Source organism: Lycium barbarum, chromosome 3 (assembly GCF_019175385.1).
Source record: "Lycium barbarum isolate Lr01 chromosome 3, ASM1917538v2, whole genome shotgun sequence".
Taxonomy (NCBI): domain Eukaryota; kingdom Viridiplantae; phylum Streptophyta; class Magnoliopsida; order Solanales; family Solanaceae; genus Lycium; species Lycium barbarum.
The window spans coordinates 123,276,192-123,297,632 of NC_083339.1; the positions used below are offsets into that span (position 1 = coordinate 123,276,192).

At 34.3% G+C, this 21,441-nt stretch overlaps 2 protein-coding genes and 1 long non-coding RNA gene across 3 annotated transcripts; all 3 read right to left on the reverse strand.

Annotated features, from left to right (window-relative positions):
• Positions 1-405: 405 nt before the first annotated feature.
• LOC132634098 (uncharacterized) lies at positions 406-1,684 on the reverse strand. Its single transcript, XM_060350401.1, has 2 exons — positions 1,480-1,684; positions 406-851 (listed from the first exon to the last, which is right to left on the reverse strand). The coding sequence occupies exons 1-2, from the start codon at positions 1,601-1,603 to the stop codon at positions 556-558; spliced, it is 420 nt and encodes a 139-aa protein (XP_060206384.1). The 5' UTR covers positions 1,604-1,684; the 3' UTR covers positions 406-555.
• Positions 1,685-5,758: 4,074 nt separating this feature from the next.
• On the reverse strand, positions 5,759-9,630 carry LOC132632194 (heavy metal-associated isoprenylated plant protein 9-like). Its single transcript, XM_060348028.1, has 5 exons — positions 9,335-9,630; positions 9,052-9,235; positions 8,502-8,674; positions 8,289-8,379; positions 5,759-6,518 (listed from the first exon to the last, which is right to left on the reverse strand). Exons 1-5 carry the CDS (start codon positions 9,350-9,352, stop codon positions 6,070-6,072), a joined length of 915 nt encoding a protein of 304 aa, XP_060204011.1. The 5' UTR covers positions 9,353-9,630; the 3' UTR covers positions 5,759-6,069.
• A 4,897-nt stretch (positions 9,631-14,527) lies between these two features.
• On the reverse strand, positions 14,528-16,534 carry LOC132634099 (uncharacterized). Its single transcript, XR_009580040.1, has 2 exons — positions 15,752-16,534; positions 14,528-15,297 (listed from the first exon to the last, which is right to left on the reverse strand). It is a non-coding gene; the product is annotated as an uncharacterized LOC132634099 (long non-coding RNA).
• Positions 16,535-21,441: the final 4,907 nt, after the last annotated feature.

The following is a 21,441-nucleotide window of genomic DNA, read 5'->3' on the forward strand; positions in this document are numbered from 1 at the left end:
CAGTCATATATGATATAACCAACGAAATTAGAGGAGTGTCAAGAGTAGTGACTTGGATCTAAGAAGCGGTATAATCGAAGGCGATGTTATAAACCAATTGAGTCTCTCAATAATTGCTGATCATTAATAATGAGTTTAAAGGTTGCGCTTAGTGGATTCTCCCGTTGTTTTGAGTTGAGTTCTCATGTTCAATATGTAGCAACGGTAGTATAAAGAGGTTTAGTTTCTAATTTACTATGTATGCAGTGATGAGGAATTCGACCAGTTAATTGGCAAGTAATTATAAGTGAAATTTAGCAGCTCGAAACATTAATAAGGTAAAAATGGCAATTGATTTTATGTCAAAACTTTATCCCAATCAAAGACCCAAATCAAACATAAATGGATTATTTGTGCCACAAAAAGTGAAGATTGGAACCAAAGATGGGAAAACTTAATTAATCGCCGACATAAAAGTGGCAGCTATATACAAAACAAAGTTACAATCATGCTCATATTTCTTTATGTGGCGAGTAAAGAAGCAACGTTGAGGAGTAGGACATAATGTTTTAATTATTAAAATGAATATGTTCTTGTGAAGGCCTTTTTCAAAGCTTTCCAGCTTAGAGATCGAGCCCTTATGAGAGCCAAAGTTGGTGCAGTGGGCCTAATTCGAAAACGAGAAGCTGGTGGGCTTGATGATGAATCTGTTTCTGATTCTTCTTGCATTATGTCCATGTTATTGTCTTCTTGATTCCAAAAACGAGCGCCTTTTCTTTTGCTCCTAATTGTGGCTAGCACATCATACTTGTTGCATATTCCCCATACTGTCACCTTCTGTTGTTCAAAATCTACATTCACTGAGTATATCCCTGCAATTTTGATATATTATTACTGGTATTAGTACAAGATTCCAACTGAGAAATTAGGATGAATTGACTTCTAAAACTAAGAGAGTAACCAATTCCAAAAGTTAGTCGATGCAAAATACTACTATATTCATCATTTTTAACGAAAATGAGTGCTTCTATGTTTTGTCAAAAAATTTAGCTCGAACGAAAAACAGTGATTATTGGATTAAAGTTTAGCTCAAAAAGAAAGCAGTGAGTATTGGATTAGTCACAATCAGGACCAAAGTGACATAGGCATACACACACAGAAATCACATACAATAGTTCCTCTAAAGAAAGCCCATTTCCCTAGTTTATTGGGCCTTGTTGCTTAATTATGACAATAACTGTTATAACTTGGGCATTATCCTCTCCTGGCCCGTGCACTTGGGAAGGCGTCATGTATGTGTTTTATTCTATAAAAGAGACTTAAAAGTATACAAATTATACCTCTACAAACTCAACACAATAACAAAAAAATGTGAGATTTCTGCTGACCCTTTAAGATCATTAAAAATCTTCTTTTTTTTTTTGGGGTGGGGGGGTGGGGGGAGGGGGGATGGGGATTTTAGATGACATATTACTCCAATAAATGCATCATTGTGTTTACCTTTGATATGGGAAAGAGCCTTGTTGACTTTTCTCTCACAACCATAAGAGTAGAGAGGCACCATCATTTCCACATACTGAGGTTCTACATTTCTGCCTGCTGGAACTATCTGCATGTTCGCCATGCCCAAATTCGAGGCTTAAAAAGTCCTCGTGTTATATAAGTATGTAATAACAGTTGTGTTACCTCAAGTTGAGATTTAGCTGATTGATAAGGACTTATATATAGTTTCATTTACAGTGTATTATGACATTAGTGACGATCTATCTGCTAATCCTAAATCAAAAGCAGCAGACAAGACACAAAAGATTCTTTCTAAAAAAGTTGGATGAAAGAGCTAGCACACCTCTTTTACTTTTCGCTTTTACAATATTCTTAATTCATCTTATATGTACAAATTAATCCTATTTCTTAACATTTTGGGTGCTGAAAGTTTTCTACTTTATGGTTCTCTGAATCGAGGAAATTTTCTTTAAAAGAGACGTGGACTATGACTAGGACGAGGGTAAAAAGATTAGTGTCATCAACTCATCATGTTCCTAAGTCAATCAGCAAAAGATAAAGTTTGTTCATCACAACCCATGTGGCCTTGCATAACTTAGCATGTAAGTTAACTTTTTAAATGCTAAGGATTGGATATTGTTAAATGTTAGTGTTTTTGGAAACTTAACCACGAAAGTTATTATTTCTTCCATGCATCCTAGTGTAGGTACCCTTTGGCTTTTTGAAAAACTTCCTCTTCCTTTTATGACATCTTTTTAGGCGAAGGGTGAACTCGTGAAGCGGTGAAGTGTGAGAAATTAAGAGGAAGATAAAAAGGAAACTGGTGACCTTATCATTAGATTGGATCATGCACCTATTTGGTGCAGTGTGAAGTCTTAGATTGATAATTTAATCCCTTGTACACAGCGGATTCATATTTAAACTCTATGATTCAAGAAGTAGAAGTGGAAACATGTTGGTTAATTGTTGTCAAGCTTAATAACGATGAGAACAAACAACATCATCCACTTAGGTCTATTATTGAAGATTGTAGATATTTGTTGAATATTAACAAGGCCTCTATTAAACACATTTGGAGAGGCTAAGAAATGTGCCAAATTTTCTGGCAAACGAAGGGCACCATCATAATAATTTAAGGTTTAATAACCTGGGGAAAAATGCATTGAAGGATATGGAGTTTTTGCTCCTGACTTACATGGCATTGCTTTTGAAAGATTGTATCGTTTCAATATACAAAAAAAATATTTAAGCTATGGGTTCACATAAATCATATTTACTATTTGCTACAATTTTAATGGATTTTTGCACATCAATTTATGTTCCGCATTGAAAGTGCCAAGTTCAGATGAACCCGATATTATAATTGTGAATCCACCCATAGTTGAAGGAGGGATGGACGTAAAATGTGTATTTATGACGATATCTATATGTTTATAATGAAAACTTATTAAATAAGAGTATTTAATTGATTCTAGCCCATAAATTTCAAGCTCTAGATCCGCTACGAATTAAAGGTGTTTGAGCGGCAGCCTAAAGTAATAAGGGAGGCTAAAGGAATATTTAGTTTTCGGAAGTTTTCAAAAATGATAGCCCAAAAGAATTTGCCCAATTCCTTTTACTATCATGAGAAAGGTGGTTGCACTTTTGAATAGCTCATGGTCTTACATGACGCCAAAGTAATCTTATCCTGTATATTCCTCAGTGAACCTAAAGCTTATACAAGGAATAAGGCTGCACTTCCTCTGATCCCATTGCCAATTTCTATGTTACTATCAGAACATCTTTTTAATTTAATCGAAGAAAGCATCCCCATACATTGAGTGTTCTTATTACTTCTAATTTAGAATTATCAAACTCGGTTAATTAAACAGCCAAAAGAATAAACTTGGGAGTAATGACAAAATTCAAAATTAATGCATGAGCTTGCGACAAAAGCCAAGCCTGTGTTGGTTAATTGATTATATATCTTCAAGTTATTTTGGCCTATTACTTTCTAGTTGGTCTTGCTGCATGCCCTGCATGTTTTAAAGCTGCAGTAATATTTGAATAGAAATACAACAGGACAAACCCCTACTTATTTTAGAATTAATGACAGAGAGGGTCTATAATCACAAGATTTTGAGTTAATATAAAAGCATGCATGTTCTTCCTTTAATCAAATGAGAACTGATCGTATTAAAGCAACTCCTCATAGATTCCCTTCACATGATCCCCCTATCATCTTCTTCAGCAATAATTCTGTCTGATTGAGACACTAATTACTTTAGCTTTTCCTATTGTTCTCATATTAAGTCTGTTACACATTTTATAAACCACGTTAAAAGGATAACCAATGAAATCCTAGTGCGACATTTAGTTCAGATGGTATAATGTGAAATCTAATGAAGGCATATTTAGCTAGGGTTAAAACTTAAATATATTACGGCAAGGCACTAAGGCAGGGAGGGCGCAAGGCGAGAGAGCCCCAAAGTGATAATTAATGTGTTTGTCTTGTGCGATCATTTTCAACTTATTGGCTCGATCGTGTAGTAAATAGTAATCATAGAACAAACATAATTATCACAAAAATATAATGGACATATAAATGGTATTCCTTCAGTTCCATTACATGACACACTTTTATTTTTAATAATATTATTATAGAAAGAATGAAACTACTTTAATTGAATTTTTCGGTATAAATATCATGATATATTTAACTTATAAATTTTAATGTAACCTATAATAGTATGTTTTAAATTATTATGTTTAAAATTATTCATATTTGGGAGCCTAGACGTAACTGATGAGTTACTGCTATGTGATCTAAAGGTCACGTACTCAAGTGTTCAAGCCGTTAGAATAGCCTCTTGCAGAAATACAAGGTAAGACTGACCCTTGCGTACAATAGACCCTTGTGGTCTGACTCTTTCCCGAACCCCGCACATATATAGCGGGAGCTTAGTGCATCACATCGTTGTTTTTCGTTTGTTTGTTTTGTTTTTCATAGAATATCATCATATTAAAAAAATGAAACTAAACACTCCATGTTCTAACGTTAAACGTGTATTGTCGCTATTGGGCAATACAATAGAGACCCAAGAAATGAAATTGAGGACACAATGGAATCCTAAGTTCCAACACTTAGAAGCGACAAGTGTGACCCCAAACCACGTCAGAGAAGGGTCCCACTTGTTTGGCGTGGCACTAAGATACAAGTCAGAAGATGACTCAGATAGCATAAACCGTCAAAGGTAGGTCCTCACCACGTGGAACCCATGCATTTGTCTCTGCTCAGGGAAAAAAGAGAATCCACAATCGAACACTTTATAACACGCATCATGTCTCAATATATCCTTTATATTAATAGGAATAGTACCACAAGCTTTACCAATTGTTATCATATGTCTCTTCCAAAAAGTGTTCTCGTTTTCTTCTACTTTTAATTTCGTCCCTATAACATGGCTTCATCCCATACAGGTTACATCAATTGAAATATGTTTATATCGATAGTTGAAAATTATAAGAGAAATATAGAATCAAAACCTAAAGTTCATCAGTTAAAAGGTACTGAAAATTTAAATGTTTAATAGACTATCCTTAATAGAATGAAACTAACTATTTTCAGTATAAACTCATACGTAGTGTTTAATAATCACTGAAATTACACTAATATAAATATAGTAACAATTTTTGTTTTTACCATTTTCTGTTTTTTCACAAATGCGTCTACTTTTTTCGTTCCTTTTTTCGGTGTAATAGAGACCTTAAACTTTATTAACATGAAAGGTTAATGATTTAAACTAATATTAACATGATAGGTTAATGATATGTGAATTTACGAACTATAATATAATACTGTATCATGGTACATGATGAGTGGGCCAAACTTAGTCCAGATATCCCAGCTGAAGTGTTAGTTCTAGACTTCTACATATGGGATCATACATGAAGCGACATTTTCCAACCTACGAAATATTAAAGATAGGACCACCTCTTCGCCCATTTCTATCATATTCACTCCAACAACAAAACAAAAAAAATCAATATAAGTTACTAAAAATTTTGTACTATTCAATTTTGCTTGTTCTTTGGCTTATCAATTCGTTGGGAGTTACTCTATCTTACTTTGTTTTCATGTTCTGGATGATAGCATGATACATATAATTCCGAAATACAGTCAAGCATATTATAGAATTAAAAAATCAAAGGCAGACAACGTCAGAAATATGTGTATAATTGCGTCATATACATGAAAATTAATATTGAGCAAAATGTCATATTGTAACATTGAAGATGGTAATTAATACTTATAATATTATATATACATAACAGAAAAAACAACAATACTTATAATAGTATATATACATAACAGAAAAAACAACAATGATGTAACGTAGCTACTCTTGAAGTACTATGTTCAAGACTAGGTATTACACGATAAATATTGGTATTTATCATTATTCATCTAGGGAAAATTAATATATCCCCTTCACATGACCATCCATACAACAAATGAAATACTTCCTACGTGTTTAATCATCATCCCACAATATCATAAAAACTCAGTGTGGGATCGATTAAGTACTATTATTGATTGCATGGTTATTATGTAATGCAACATGCATTAGGGTTTTCATCAGAGAAGAGCTGCGGAGGTGGGATTCTTTCAATAACGTAAAGTGGTTGATACGGATAATAAAGCATCATCTTATTGATGGTGTGTTGATCATGAATATCTCCAATTGGAATGATCTCTTCTCCTTTTTGTTCTTCCTCTTCTTCACCTTCTTTCTTTTCTTCCTCCGGTGGTTTTTCACCGTCGCCACCTTCTTTCTTTTCGTCGTCTTTCTTCTCTTCGGGTTTAGCTTCTTCAGCTGGCTTTGTGTCTTCGGGTTTGGACTCTTCAGGCTTTGGTTCTTCGGGTTCGGGTTGAGGGACAATTTTGGCTTGCTTTTTGGTGCGTCTATAGACATACTCGACGAGCTTATCGGCGTCCATGGTGCCTGTCACCGTTACTTTTCCCGTGCTGGCTTCTGTTTCCGCACTTCTCACTCCTGAATTCAGGAAAGACAAATTAATAATTTACATGGTTTAGATCATTAGGTTTCAATTTATTTTTGGGAAAACAACACAAAATTCCCTAAAATGTAAACTATTAATTTACCCGCCTCCTCTTAAACTAATTTCGCTTCTTACCCGATCGGCCGAAAATATTTACCCGAGTAAACCTTCGCCCAGACCTTTCCTCATGGTATCATGGAGGACTAAGAGAAGGACTGAAGTAGTCCTCCATGACATCATCTTAGTATATTTATGTATCACGATGGTATCACGGAGGACTTAGGGGTGCCTCATTAAAGGACTGAAGTTGTCCTCCACGATACCATCATAGTATATGTATATAAGATGATGGTATCATAGAATTAATTTTTAGAAAAGTGTGTCTTTTGAATAAATGAAAATGATACAATCTCAGTATATTTATATACCATGTTGGTATCATAATTTTGGGGGTATTTCGGGTAAATAATTTTAAGGGTATGAAAGTAAGAGAGGTATGGACGGGTAATAATTTTGTTATGGACGGGCAATAATTTTGTTGTCAGGGGGCAATGACGTTCTTTCCCCTTTATTTTTTTGTGTTCAATAAAACATCAATAGTATAAATTGGAACATAGATAGTATTAGTGACATGGTGCATGTTATATTCGTGGAGTAATATAATTTACAAATTTTCATAATAAAAAAATTATAAGTTGTAACTAATACTGTTATAATGAGTTAAATAAAGTTAATAGTGTGAAAAACTTAATTCTACATGTATTATTACGTTATTGTGTGACAAGTCACGACTAGACAGTTTGCTTTCTAATGTTAATTACGGCAACTTTAAAATGGGAAAACATTGCCAATAAAGTTAGAGTCGGCTTAATAATCAATACTTTACTATACTCGTAAATAAAGAATATAAAGAGCCCGTTTGGATTGGCTTATAAGTTGGCTTATAAGCTGTTTTCAGTTTTTTTGAGTGTTTGGCTGGCCAGCTTAAAGTCATTTTATGCTTAAAATAAGCTCAAAAAAATAATTGAACCCATTTGACTTAGTTTATCTAAAGCAGCTTATAAGCTGAAAACAGCTTATAAGCCAAAAAAAATAAGTTGGACTACCCCAACTTATTTTTTTCAGCTTATAAGCTGCAAACAGCTTTAAGCTGTAAGCCAATCCAAACGGGCTCAAAAGCTGTAGAGATGAAATCTGAATCGCCAAATTCTATTGGGTCAAACTTTTATATTCCAAGATAAAATATCATATTTAAATATACTACTATCTGCTGACTGCTGTCCACTTTCAAAAGCTGTTGTTCCGGTTAATTTTCATTATGTTTGGTCCAGATCCAATCAAAGGCAAAGTTTTGATTTTACCGGGGGAATTTCAGAGTGATTTAACTGAGTTTAATAGATATTTCCCATCATTTCTCATGTTTCTTATCTTGTTTTTCAGGTTATCAATTATGCGTAAATTATTCAAATAGAGTAATTTTTTAAAGTACTTTTACAGCTTATATATATATGGATAACATTCGTGCACCTGCCATTGTGTCCCACCGAAACCTTAAAAATGGGGCATAAGTGAATAGAATCTCAGCAGTCAGCACCAATGTTATTGAGCTTTCTGTTTGACTCTGAATTATTTACTACTTAAGTTTAATTTATCCAACTGATGGCGTTAAAGAGAAATTTTCGTCAATATATTTTAACATGTTATAATAAACACCTTACCATATTTTTTAAGTCACAAAATATGGTTAGTAGTAGTTATATTACCTTTCATTCTGAGAATCTTCTTTTTAAGTTGCTCGGCGCAAGCCTCACAATGCATGTTGACGTTAAGCTCCACCGTAGTCGATCCACTTACCTGAAATATATTAAACGAACGATATGTTTTACATTAATGATTCTCTATGCATACTCACCAATAGTAACTTAAAAATCAATTTCTAGCAACAAGCAAGAACAATATACATGCCACAAAATTACCTGTGAAGCAACAACTTCAGGAATTGGTTCACCCTCAGCTGCTGGCAAGGGTGACAATACTTTTGCAACTCTCTTTGTTTTCTTCGTAATACTGTCGCACACTGCTTGTGGCTCTACTACTCCCTTTATTGTTACTTGGTTTTGGGCCATGTCTATCACTACCCCTTCAACCCCTGCTCCAATTACGTGCAAATTCAATACTATTAAAAACATAGACAAGTCTAGAACAAGTTGTGTAAATTCAATAGAACTCAATAAGAATCTAGATTCTTAATTCACCTATATTAAAAGGTAAACTACGGGGACATACACACAACTACTGAAGTACGGGGAAAAATAAGAGTTCAATTTCTCAATGATTGCTAAAATTATGATTTTTTCCGTACAAAAGTTACTACTAAACTATTTTTTGTCACTATAAAATCATTCAGCTTGCAGATCATCTCTTTAGAAATAAATGGCCGGAACCCGGAACCAACAAATCTTACGAGAAAATCACATAAGCAGCTAAAATAACATGTTAGCTCAAATTAGCACAATGTATACAAACCTCTAATCCTTGAAATAGACCTCTCAATTTTCTTGGCACATCCCACACAATGCAAGTCCACGTACAAAATGAAAGGGGGAGATGGTTTTGGCTCTTCTTTTTTCTCTTCTACTTTCTCTTCTTTCTTCTCCTCTGTTTGTTCTTCCTTTTTCTCCTCTACTTTTACTTCTTCCTTTGCTTGCTCCTGCAGTGTAATATAATTCATTTCATAATCTCATCAATTCAAGAAACACACATAAATTCATTCAACAAAAAGATACAAAATGAAAAACAGTGCACTAACCATGATTTGTTCACCCATTTTCTCTGTTTTTTTTTTATGACTATAATTTCAAAAACAGCGCGAGAGCTTTTATATAGTTCGAAAAGGGGGTGTATAGAGAATCAAATTGCAGTTATATGACAGAATAAGATTGTAAAGAGAGAAATGGGCGGTGCGATTATTATCATAAAAAGCAAACTGTGCGATGGCAGAGCACATGCAGAGCAACTAACTATACATAAAATTAATTCTTGCTTTTTGTATATTAGTTAGGGAAGAACATAAGAGAGAAAGGGGGGGTTTCCAAAGAGTAGGGGCTAACCAAATTTATAGGCATAAAGGTGATTCAATTAAAAAAGAATTAAGGGAATTAATAGGAGAGAGAAAACAAAAGAGAATATTATGAGAGCACTAATTTAATTCAAATTCTATTACGCCTAGGTTTCGAGAACTATCATCTCCTGCTTGAGTGTGTCCCACTCATAATTAATCACCTACCTAATCACATAATTTTGTCTTAATACATTCACCTTAGAGCACATTAATTATCTAAACCAACACGGTTTACTTCACCTAGGCGTTAATGACACCTTTAATTAATTCACCATTTTCCTAATCCTTCTTTTTTTAATTGTAGAAAATTCTAGAACAGGTTAGATATTGAACTGCTGATGATATTAAGGTAGTGATAATTAAACACGTGGTGCCTCGCATGGAGATTGTTAAGGGATCAGTAAACAATACTCTTATTCCAATTGCTTGACAATGAAAGTGCTAGCAAAGTCCATTATCTGATATTTTTTTTCTCTTCATTTGACCATCAATTTCAAAGGTACTTTTTTTTTTTCTGCATATAAAGCCAGACGAGTCTGGCAAAGAAAAAGTATATATCCCTACCCGTTAATTGCTGCGATACAACTTGGTAGTTGAACAAAAATTGGGGTTGAGATCAAAGTTTTTGGGATGTGAAATCCCTAATGATTTCCGTGTAAAGTTCTTCGGGCTTCAAAGTTGGTATCACATGGGTTGTTCCACTTCTGCATCTCAAACCCCATTGGATGGATCACTATTTTGAGGCGGGGTATAACTATTCTCAAGTCTCATATTATTTATTCATTTTTCCTTTTTAAAAATCAAACTATATAAATTTTGATCAATATTTTGATATATATTCTTTCACCATATTGATATGAGAAGAATTGCAACTTATAATATTTTTCGTGTAGTTTTTTAATATCTAAATTATAATTTTAAAATATTGTATTGATCTAATCCAGTTTAGTTTCGAAAATTAGCCAAATTGATTCTCGAAAAGCAAAACATGAAAACTAATATGGAATAAAGGGAGTATATTTATTCAATTGAAATTTTTATTAATATAAGATATGTATTCATAATTAAAAAATACAATGAGTTCGGCTAAAGCATCAAAGATTGAATAATCAAGTCAAAATTTGGACCCCCTAAGATCTTAAAAGTCGAATCAATTAGTTAAAATTTTGAATCCGTCTCTGTCTCTCGCCTTTAAGCCCAAAAATTATTTCTTTTCGTCCAATGTCTAGGTTAAATCATATTAATATTTCATATTTAAGCCATACATTGAAGTGATTGTGTCCAAAATTAACTATGATTAAGAAATAAGAATGTATAAACTGAATAACTATTTTTCTTATTCAATCGATGAACTCTAGGAGAGAAACAGAAGCAGAAAATAAAATGAGACCCCAGAAAAAGGAAAACAGAAACCGGAAGAGAAAGGAAACTAGACGAAATTTTGCCGACTTAAAATACCATTTTCGTTTGTATTTCACGTGATATTTTTCTGTTCATCAATCAATTAACTACAAAATTCATAATGACTCTTTCACTACACCTACCTAACGAAACAGCAACAGACAATGAAATTGATGTACTGCTAAGTGCTGACTACTGCTTACCTTTTACGTCCGTCCCCTCAAATCCATTCCAAATACTTCAAAAAGGTAGTTCTATCTGAAGTTAATTAATTTGGTAATTAAAGTAAATACTTTTGAGATCAAAAGTCGTCAATATGTCCCTACATTGACACATACGGGCGGTAGGTTTACGTGGAAATGACTCGGCACTAATCAGTAGTGTCGAAGCATTAATTACAAGTTTACAACTTACCCATTCCACCTAACAAAGAAAGTTACTCCTTGAATAATGACATGCCAACCAAAGGAAAATTTCGGATAGTATACCGACAATAACATTTTCAAGTTTGGTTTGGATCTCATTGGATTAATAAAATATTTCCTTAAATAGAGATGTTTTTGGTGAAATTTCTGACGTGTTTGAAATTTGTGATTTGTCCTTAATTAGTTTTGGTGGTTTTTTGTGCGGTTGGTGAAGAGTTTATAGGTGAGGAATTGTGGGTCACTAAATCTGGTATTTTGAATACTATTTGGTAAAGTGGGATGGAAAAGTTCGTAACATGCAGACACATCATATTCATATTGCATCATTAGTAGCAAAAAGGCAATCAAAGCTCAACCACCCATTAGCTTTCAAACACCTTTCTGGTTACAATTCAACGTTCAGAATATACTTCCGATTTTGTTCCCTAATTAAACAAATGGAATTAAGTTAAATGTTTAAATAGATGCAGCCTAACGATCAATGAGTGATGATACTCACATGATATACTGTAAAACCTCTCGATAATACATATTCATCCTCTATAATGGAGTAACATTTTATTATAACGTCCAAGTTTTTTTAGAAATAGTTTGCATGTTATATTATATACTTAACAATGATATAGCAGCCAAACAATATTAGAATAAACGACGTCACTATAAAGAAGTTTGACTGTACATGATTTTTTCCTTATATATACTTAAGCAATAGTATTGATATTTGTTGTGATGAAAGTAAAAGTATTCAGTAAAATAATTGAGGTGCGAGTATATTGGTTTAGATTCCAAATAAGATGAAATTTAGTTGAGTGTTGTTTAGATGGATTGTGTTGGTTGCATGTGCTGTATTCCCTGGTTTCTTGATACAGTCAAAAGGCAGTTGAATTTTCAAATGGAGCTTAGAGTCAAAGCCAGATAGGTGCGATCTAAACTAGAGATTAGTCTACTGAAGAAATGAATAACTTTGCCAAACAGAGCTAAGTTGCTTAAGGCCACTACTTTGGATAAGTTCTCCTCTACTAGTTTATTATTTCAGATCTCATTAATTAATTGGTAACTTCAGTTACTTAGCATAACTATTCATTGCACCACCAATGAATGGCTTCGATTATTCTAAAGGGTGCTTCTTTGAAGTTTGAAAAAATTCCAGGTGCATTTTCCCTATCCTTTTTGTGCTCTTCTTATCTTATTAACAAGGTTGCTTATGAATTACACGGACCACTGGTAAGTCCAAGGACTGGATCTTTTTCTAAGGACATGTGGAAATCGATGTAGTAGTAAAATAATTAAGGTAGTGGTGAATGCATATTTTCATAATTAAAGGTGTCAAATGAATGAGTTGAGCTGAATTTAGGCGGTTCAAAATAGGCTTTCTTAATATATATAGGCAGGTCAATAGCCTTTCCAAAAGCTACTTGAGCTTAAATGGGGTAAGAAACGGGTCATAACTTATTCCGCCAATTCTTACCAAGTTTTAATTTCTTTGTTTGTTTATAATTTGCTCAAGTACGTACCAATTACCTAATAAATTTTTTCTTTATTATGACTATATGACATGACACATATCAAACAAAAAAATATAGTTTTAAAAATATTTTGACTAGATTTCTCATCGATCAATTTGAACTACATATCAACCCTCGAATTTAGATGAACTGAATTAGACGGGTCAAAATGAGCTAAACTAACAAAATGGATGGGTCATTAGCAACCTCAAATTTAAACGAATTAGGCGGAACATGTGTTGATAGGGCTAACTTTGTTGATCCTACTCATAACTCATGGTCTTTGCGTGCTAGAGTCAACCTCGAATTTAGATGGGCTGAATTAGACGGGTCAAAATGAGCTAAACTGACAAAACGGATGGGTCATTAATCCCCTCAAAAACAAATTAGGCGGATCATGCGTTGATGGGCTAACTTTGCCGATCCTACTCATAACTCATGGTGGGTGCGCTTTGCGCGCTCGAGTTTGAGATTTTATATATGTATTTGTGCAGTATAATATGTTACTTTAAAGACACATACACCTAATTAAATTCCCACAACAATTAATGCTGATAAAATAGATAAATGGTCAAATTCATATTATCCTTTTTAAAATGGATAACTGACGGATCATAAATGGATAATTGGTGGCTCCTCAAAGCCCTCTGCTGACGAGGATTAGATGAGAAGGATAAGTGAGAATGTTTCAAGTGTTAGAGCATTAAATTTGGGTTTTGGAGTAGTTGCTGCTTGTCATCTTAGAGTCCACAGAACTTAGGTGTTAACAGTATGAAATTAAATGAATCATGTTTTCTTAGTTCCTTGATTAGTTTATTTAGGGATGTCAAATGAGGAGTTAATTGAATTTAAGCGGATCAAAATGAGCTGAAGTAATAAATGGGTAGCTCATTGACCGCTCAAAAATTGCTTGCGTCTATTTAGGGGTGTCAAATGAACAAGTAACTAGACTGAATTTAGGAAGATCAAAATGAGCTGAATTAATAAATGGGCAGCTCATAGACCGCCCAAAAGTTACTTGAGTCTATATTTCCTTTTTTGTTTGTGAAGATTTTGAAATTGATGGGTCTCATTGTATATTGATTCATTTTTTGTAACTTAATGTAAATGAGGATAGGAGTTCTCCCGAGATTAACAAAGTTCAAGAAGACATGTATAATATGAATATCAATATTATCCGCTAGTTAACCTACTTTTCATCCGTGTTAAATATGATCAGTTGATCGAATATTTTATCAATGTTTACCTAACTTGTTTCCGACCCATTCATATCCGACGCGACACACCCGTCTGTCAGCACTTATCACAATAGAGCATGAGTATCTCTCTTGTTAATTCATTCAAATTCCAGTGTCCGCTCGTGATTCAGGGAGGTTCATGTGCCCCCGAGCAGCCTAAAGGACAGAACTAAATCGTACATTAATCTTTAGAAGCTATTTACGGAGAAAATTAAGGAAGACAAGTGAGAATTACGGTTTCTTGAAATTTGGCACAGCGCACATGGCCATGTTAAAGTTCACCTTAAAACCAAGCACAAGGGCAAATTAATTTCATTTTCAATTTTTCTGCGGTTGTTTAAAACATAACCGAAAAACAAAAAAGATCATCATAGGCAACCAACAAAAGCGACTAAAATACTAGATTACTAGAATCACTATCTTAGAACTAAAGAGCTAGCCGGCCATATGATGAGCACCACCAAATTGACGAACACCGTTTATATCAATCAAAATCAATTTCAATGTCAGCAGTGAGAGCATTGATCAGTCCCGAAAGAGGCATAGTACGTCCCAGCCTAGACATTTCCCTGTTGTGAATCTCAATTAAGTCCCTCATAAGCTAATAGTCCTGTTCAGACAAATTACTAGTGACAAAGTTAGAATTTTGTCTATAGGGCGTCAGATTTTGAGCCACAGCAAATAGAAACTCCTCAATAGTTTTGTCTGTGCACTACTTCCTCCAATGTAACGAAAGAATTGTGGATAATCTGACTCACTAACCGCGTTATGAGTATCATAAAGATTAAGGGCCTCATGTTGAACCCTGGGGTCTTCCAGAATAGGAGATCCTGTCAAGATCAATGTCTCATACATGACTTTGTAAACATACATTTCGGACCATGCTAAGAATCCAAAGCCTAGAGAACCCAACGAGTCAGAACACGTTGATGCTAAAATCACAAAATCAATCACTGCCTCTTTTAAGAGGCATTGAAGCGCCTAACATTGACCGAATAGCCTCTGCCTTTGCGAAAGAGTAAGGTACCAACATCTGATCTCCATTTGGAAACCATCCAACTTTAGCACGCAATGCCTTGATCCTTTTGTAAGAATATTGTCTTTTTAATGAGACATTTAATGTGGCCCACAATTATGGTAACAAATTATTTACCTTCTCTTCCAAGTAAATAATGAATATAGCAGATAATAATTTTTATTATGCATATCCGGAAGTTTCCTTGATGGGAGGAAACATTTATTGGGTGTCCCTAGGGTAACCATATTTTATGGAGAAGTCCCTAGGGTTAAAGTTATTGCCTAAGAGTCCCTAGCCTACCTATAAATACGCTTGTGACTCCATCAGTCCAGAATTCTGAAATTGTGATAGGCATAGGCTAGAAGACTCTAGGTCTTTTATCATTCTTTTCAGGGTTACAATTTTGGTGCTAGAAGAAAGGCAATTCCAACTACACTTGAATAACTATGGCTGAAGGTAAGTTCCTGTTTAATATTCCGCTGCGATGACTCTGTGTGTATGTATTAAAATATTAATACCTTTTGGTCATGAAGTTGTCATATAGTTAACTCGGGTTACATTCTGGAGGAGTAACAGTATGGTGTAGCCAAAGATAACCAAGATCTTGTTATAAGTAGAATTACCCTCAACATGATAGTCAATCAAGCGCTCCTTGGCTTGGGACGGTAATTTCACGGTGTGGATTACTCTAATGCCTAGTTCAGCTAACCTGTTGGTCAGCACATCTTTAAAATCAGGGTTCACCAGAGTGAGTAAACTGGCTATAAAGGAACAAGTGTCTCTATTGCCTGTTGCTCTGTGAGCTTCACGCACATGCAATCTCAAAACAGAATGCCCATGTAATTCTAGAGAGTCTGGTTCTACTCCCCTCTAACTCTTGGTGTCTAGTAGCTCTGGAGTTGGCCATGGGGATCAACAAAAAATATTAACGATAAGCAGTAACTTAAAATTATTAATTGTTAAAGATTAAAGAAATGAATAACCCACTTGCTTGTTGGTACAACTTATAGATTTCTAGATGCAACATACAACTTATCGTCATTTATTTACATGGGAATTGGAAAAGATCAAATTATTTCTGTACAGTGAACACATTGGGTAAGCGAAACGACGTGCCAGCGGATAGTTGTATTCATTGTGCATTTAACGGGTCGTTTAATTTGAGGCGTCGGCCATGGAGCGGCCCATGTTCTTGTTACTTTGCTCCATATCTCTCAAATTATTTGTCGTTTTTTTATTTTACACGTCTCTTAAAAAACATTGATTAGGAGGGGTATTTGACTACTTTACCTCTATTTATGTTTAAGTTATATTCTCTCCATTAAATGTTTACTCTATTCATGTGTCTATCTTTTCATTATTACAAAATTCTATTAAGGGTAAAATGGGAAGGAAAAAACATTAATTATGCTCTGAACTTTTAAAGCGACAAATATTTTGAGATAGCTATTTTCAATCACGATGATAAATAATTTGAGACGGAGGGAGTAATTTTTAATTTGAATTTCTCGAACAGACTAAGCATGGTTTGATTCACGCCTCGCTACTGGTGATGACTTTATTACTACTAAATCTATCCTCCAATTAACGTAAGGAAGCAGCAAGACAATTTTGTGATTTCGTGCAAATTTTGAATTTCTAGTGCATGCACTCTCCCCTGATTAATTTCTCCCTTCTCATGCAATCCATTTAATGCTTCTGTTTCAACCTTGGTTAGGCAAATAACAAGAAAACAAACAAATAAATAAATAAATAACCAAAAAATACGTGGATAACTTGTATACGGGAAATCGATGAAAAAAGGTTGGGACAACAATAGTGAAGATTCCTCCAACAAATTTTTCTTTGTGTCTCACATAACTTGTGTTATTTATGTGAAGTTTCGTTTTGTTTTAGTTTGGAGACCGAAAGTTCACATACACAAAAGTATAAGATTTGAATCCAGTAATTTGTGAAACAAAAAGAAGTTGAATACAACTTGCCTTAAGTTGTGTCATATATAAAATAAAGTTTATAGAGGATACATGTATGTACCAGGGGCCACGGGCGAACCTAGCATTATAGGTGGAGTTTTAATTGAACTCGTAAATTTCGATGCGGAGCATAAATTTATATGTAAAACTTTATTAAAATTGCAATAGATAGCATACATGAAACCATACAACAACATACCCAGTGAAATCCCACAAGTGGAGTCTGGGAGGGTAGAGTGTACACAAATCTTACCCTACCTTGGGAGGTCGGGAGGTTGTTTTCGAAAGACTCTCAACTCAAAAAAAAAAGCATGACAAAAGGGTTCAGATAAGAACGAATGTAAAGAAGCAATAACGGAATACTATAACTAAGCATTATGAAGAAAAGTAAACTATGGGTTCAATGCTGAAATCATAACTTTTAATATACTATTAATTCTGATACATGAAACCATAACTTTTAAAATACTATCAGTTCAATGTCGAAAATTTTGAAAGGTTGAATCCATAAAAGTTAAATCCTGAATCACTAGGGACCGGACGAATGGAGCCCACAATAGTATTCCAAGTCAAAAAGGGAAAAAAGAGTGGGATTTTGATAGAGGGTTTGTGTTTAGGTGTCAAAGTAAGAGTGACAATTAAGAGGAGTAAGGGGCAAGTGCATTGAATGTATGGTATGTAAGTTGTGTGACATATATCCATGCCAATGTTGTCTGTCTACTTCCCTTTTGAGTCCAATATAGCTGAGTGAAGAATACACGCTTTGCCTGCTTCTTTTTAAGTTTGTCACATTAATTTGAACGCAAAAGATTTTGATCCTCGAAATCTGGAATACTTGTTTTTAAACTTTCTTCTTCTTCTTCTCCTTTTTTTTTTTTGTTTTGTTTTGTTTTGTCTTTTTTTTTTTTTTTTTTTTTTTTTTACAGAACAAGTCGCTGTATAAATGCTAATACGATCTATGTAGTATTCCATCATCTAATTATGAAATTAATTTGAATGCGCAAATTCAAAATAAAACAGTGAATTAGGCTTGAAAAATGAAGGCTCTTTCGGATGTAAGCAATCACGCTTTCATGATGAAAAGTGAAGACATGCACCAATGTAATAAGGTGTAATAAACTAATTGAAGCAAAAAAAGAACATGTACTTGAAAATCCCACTATAAATGCATAATTTGAATTGAAATTCAGGGCAGGCGAACCTGATAACTTGCTTGAGAGTAAGTAATCGATTCAAGAGCACGAGTTGCCCGAGCAAAACATGGAAACGAAAATGAATCACATGTATATTCAAGCGTTTCAACTTATTCAATTCACTTTTTTTTTACACAATGCATGCATAGACCATATGTTGGAAAACTAAATCCTCCCTATGATGATTCTGATAGTGATTGGCATGGTTTTGACTCTTGATCAAAGTAACTTCCCCGAATTGAAAGCACAAAACAAAATAGGTTTTAAAAAATAAGGGAGAGTAGCACTATTAGTCACTCAGTTATTGTTAATTCTTAATTATGGTCCTCGTGATTTATGACTCAATACATCTAATATCCGCTTTTCTTTATCTAAGCATTACATTATATTTAGACTTTTAGAAGTATATTACCCTCAAATATGGAATAACATATATGTTTAACATAATACATGATTATTATTTTTTAAAATTACATCCCCAAAGGGCTAATTTTATTAATTAATAAACAAAAGACTTGCAACGAAACAAAATAAAGAACCTATTCTACATAATACATGGATAATTAAACAGTTGGAACAGTTAATAATTCTGAAAATTTATGAATATTCGTAGGCAAAGGGATCAAGATATACATTTTTAAGTAAGCGAAGGTGAAATGTGCATATTCAAAGACTTTATTTCCAGAATTGATATAAAGAATACAAACAATTCTCACCACGACGGGGTGGTGGCGCAGTTGGCTAGCGCGTATGTCTCATAGCTGCTGAGTGATCCTGAGGTTGAGAGTTCGAGCCTCTGTCACCCCACATCTTTTTTTTTTTCCTTCTTTTTATCTCAATTAGCTTTCTAATGTCAAGAGTCATAAACTTATAAGTTATAACCATAGAGCGGGCAACTGGGTATATATCTCAGCAATATTTTCTATATACTCCATTTGTTCTTATAAAACAAGATTATAAGGAAGAAAATGTTTGGATACTCCAGTTGTTCTAATAAACTAGATTATAATTATAACGAAGAAAATGTTTGGATACTCCGTTTATTCTAATATAACTAGATTATAATTATAAGGAAGCAAATTTTTTATCCTCCGTTTGTTCAAATAAAACTAATTATAAGGAAGAAAATGTTTGGATACTCGATACATGGATGTGCTGATGATATCCCAATCAAGTAGTTAGCTGGTAAATGTAAAAATCACACTTGAAAGTTGAAATAATACAAGATACTCCTATTATTTATATCAATTAATAAAGAGGTCGAGTTTCTAGAATGACCAAGAAAATTATTTCCCTAGTCAGTTGGTTCTTTAAATAACCAAACCATGGTCACAAGATATTAGACGAGTTTCATGGTGCAAAAATAAGTTTATATTTATTTACCCGTTAAACATAAAAGTCTCAATTTATTGTTGCTCAATATTTCTTCCTAAACCAATCCGTTGTTTTGGACCTTAACACTGTTATCCATTTTTGTCGCATCGAAAGCTTTCATAATCGCTATCTGGTTGTTTACCTCAAAATTCGGTAACAATTAAATTTGTAAGTGAGGTATAAGATATGTGGATGAACTTTAATTTATTTGGTTGGTATGAGGTGACTATGGATTTGTTTGAAGTTATATATATATACGTGTAAGAGCTGTGTGAATGTGTACTGTGATTGATGATTTATGCCAAAATATATATTAAATAATTTATTGAAAGGATGAGCAAAGCTAAGGAAGAACACCACAAAATCCGGACCAATATCTCTGTGAGAGAGCTTCTATATATTTGACTATTACAATGTTGAGATCTGAAAAAAACTAACCCCAAAAAGGGGAAGAATGTCCTCTATTTATAGGTATGCCTTATGGGCCATGAATACAATACAAAAGCCTTTATGAATAAAAACACTCTAAAAAAGATAAGGTAGGACCGTACGGTCTGACACCCGTACGATCGTCAGTGCTGATGGCATAACGGTTTCCTGCCGCGTATCACAACCGGCTAACCGGACCAACGGACACGTTGATTTTGGCTCGGCGTATCCGGACAAACGGACACGCTTTTCTTGTCTCGAGTCAATTACATCCGGTATGATACCCCGGTGTGAAGAAAAGATCGAACATGCTCGTGCTCATTTGAACATATCCTTGGCTCCGGTCTCACCGGTCACACATTGACCCGGTTTTTACCGTATACACTAGTAAAAAAATGTGCCTTGTATTTTGTTCGCAGGCATCCTAGAAAACCTAGTCTGTCAATCGTATTGAAACCAAGTAGTCAAGATATTATCCATGTTAATACAAAGTAAAATGCATTATTAGTTGAGGGCCCTGCCTTCCACAACTGAGGCGGAGGTTCAAATCCAACAGTAGCGTAGCTTCCCTTCCCATTTCCCCCCATGAAAAAACGCATTGTTTGAACGACCCTTATTTTCTTTGGAAAGTAACTAGTTGGCATCTCATATGCCTAGCAAATAGTTGCTTACACAAGAATCTCTAAGGGTATCCCCTATTTAGGCTAATTTTATAAGAAATTTACGCTCAGAGGGGCTTGTTTTGGAGCCTTATAATTTTCCCCAAGCCTTAAATACAATGGAATATGAATTTGTCTCAATCAAAGACTCTAAAGCTCCAATGCCTGTTTGCAACCTTTCTACTTTTTCTCCAGTTCCCGATCGAACATGTGAACTGTATTGACTTTCATTCATCTACGTCTTCCCTTAACCTAACTGTTGCTAAGGACTAACTGTTGCTAAGGATCCTCGGAAGTTTAAGAACCTTAGAAGCAAATTAGATGTCATAAATCTTGGTAATAATAACCAAGCTACAACTTCTCCTTTTCATCAAATCCCACGAGGGAATAAAGTGCCATCCGCGACTATGGTGTGTCATGATTTTGAAAGCAGAGTCACCACAGCAAAGTTCCACATTCGCCTTGCTTTGGTGTTCTCTCTTTTTTCCCCGCTGGGTTTTTGTATTCGTGTGGAAAGTGAAGGGAAGGGGGATTCAATATCGAAATCCCAAATAAAAGTTACGGATAAACTCAGTCAAAG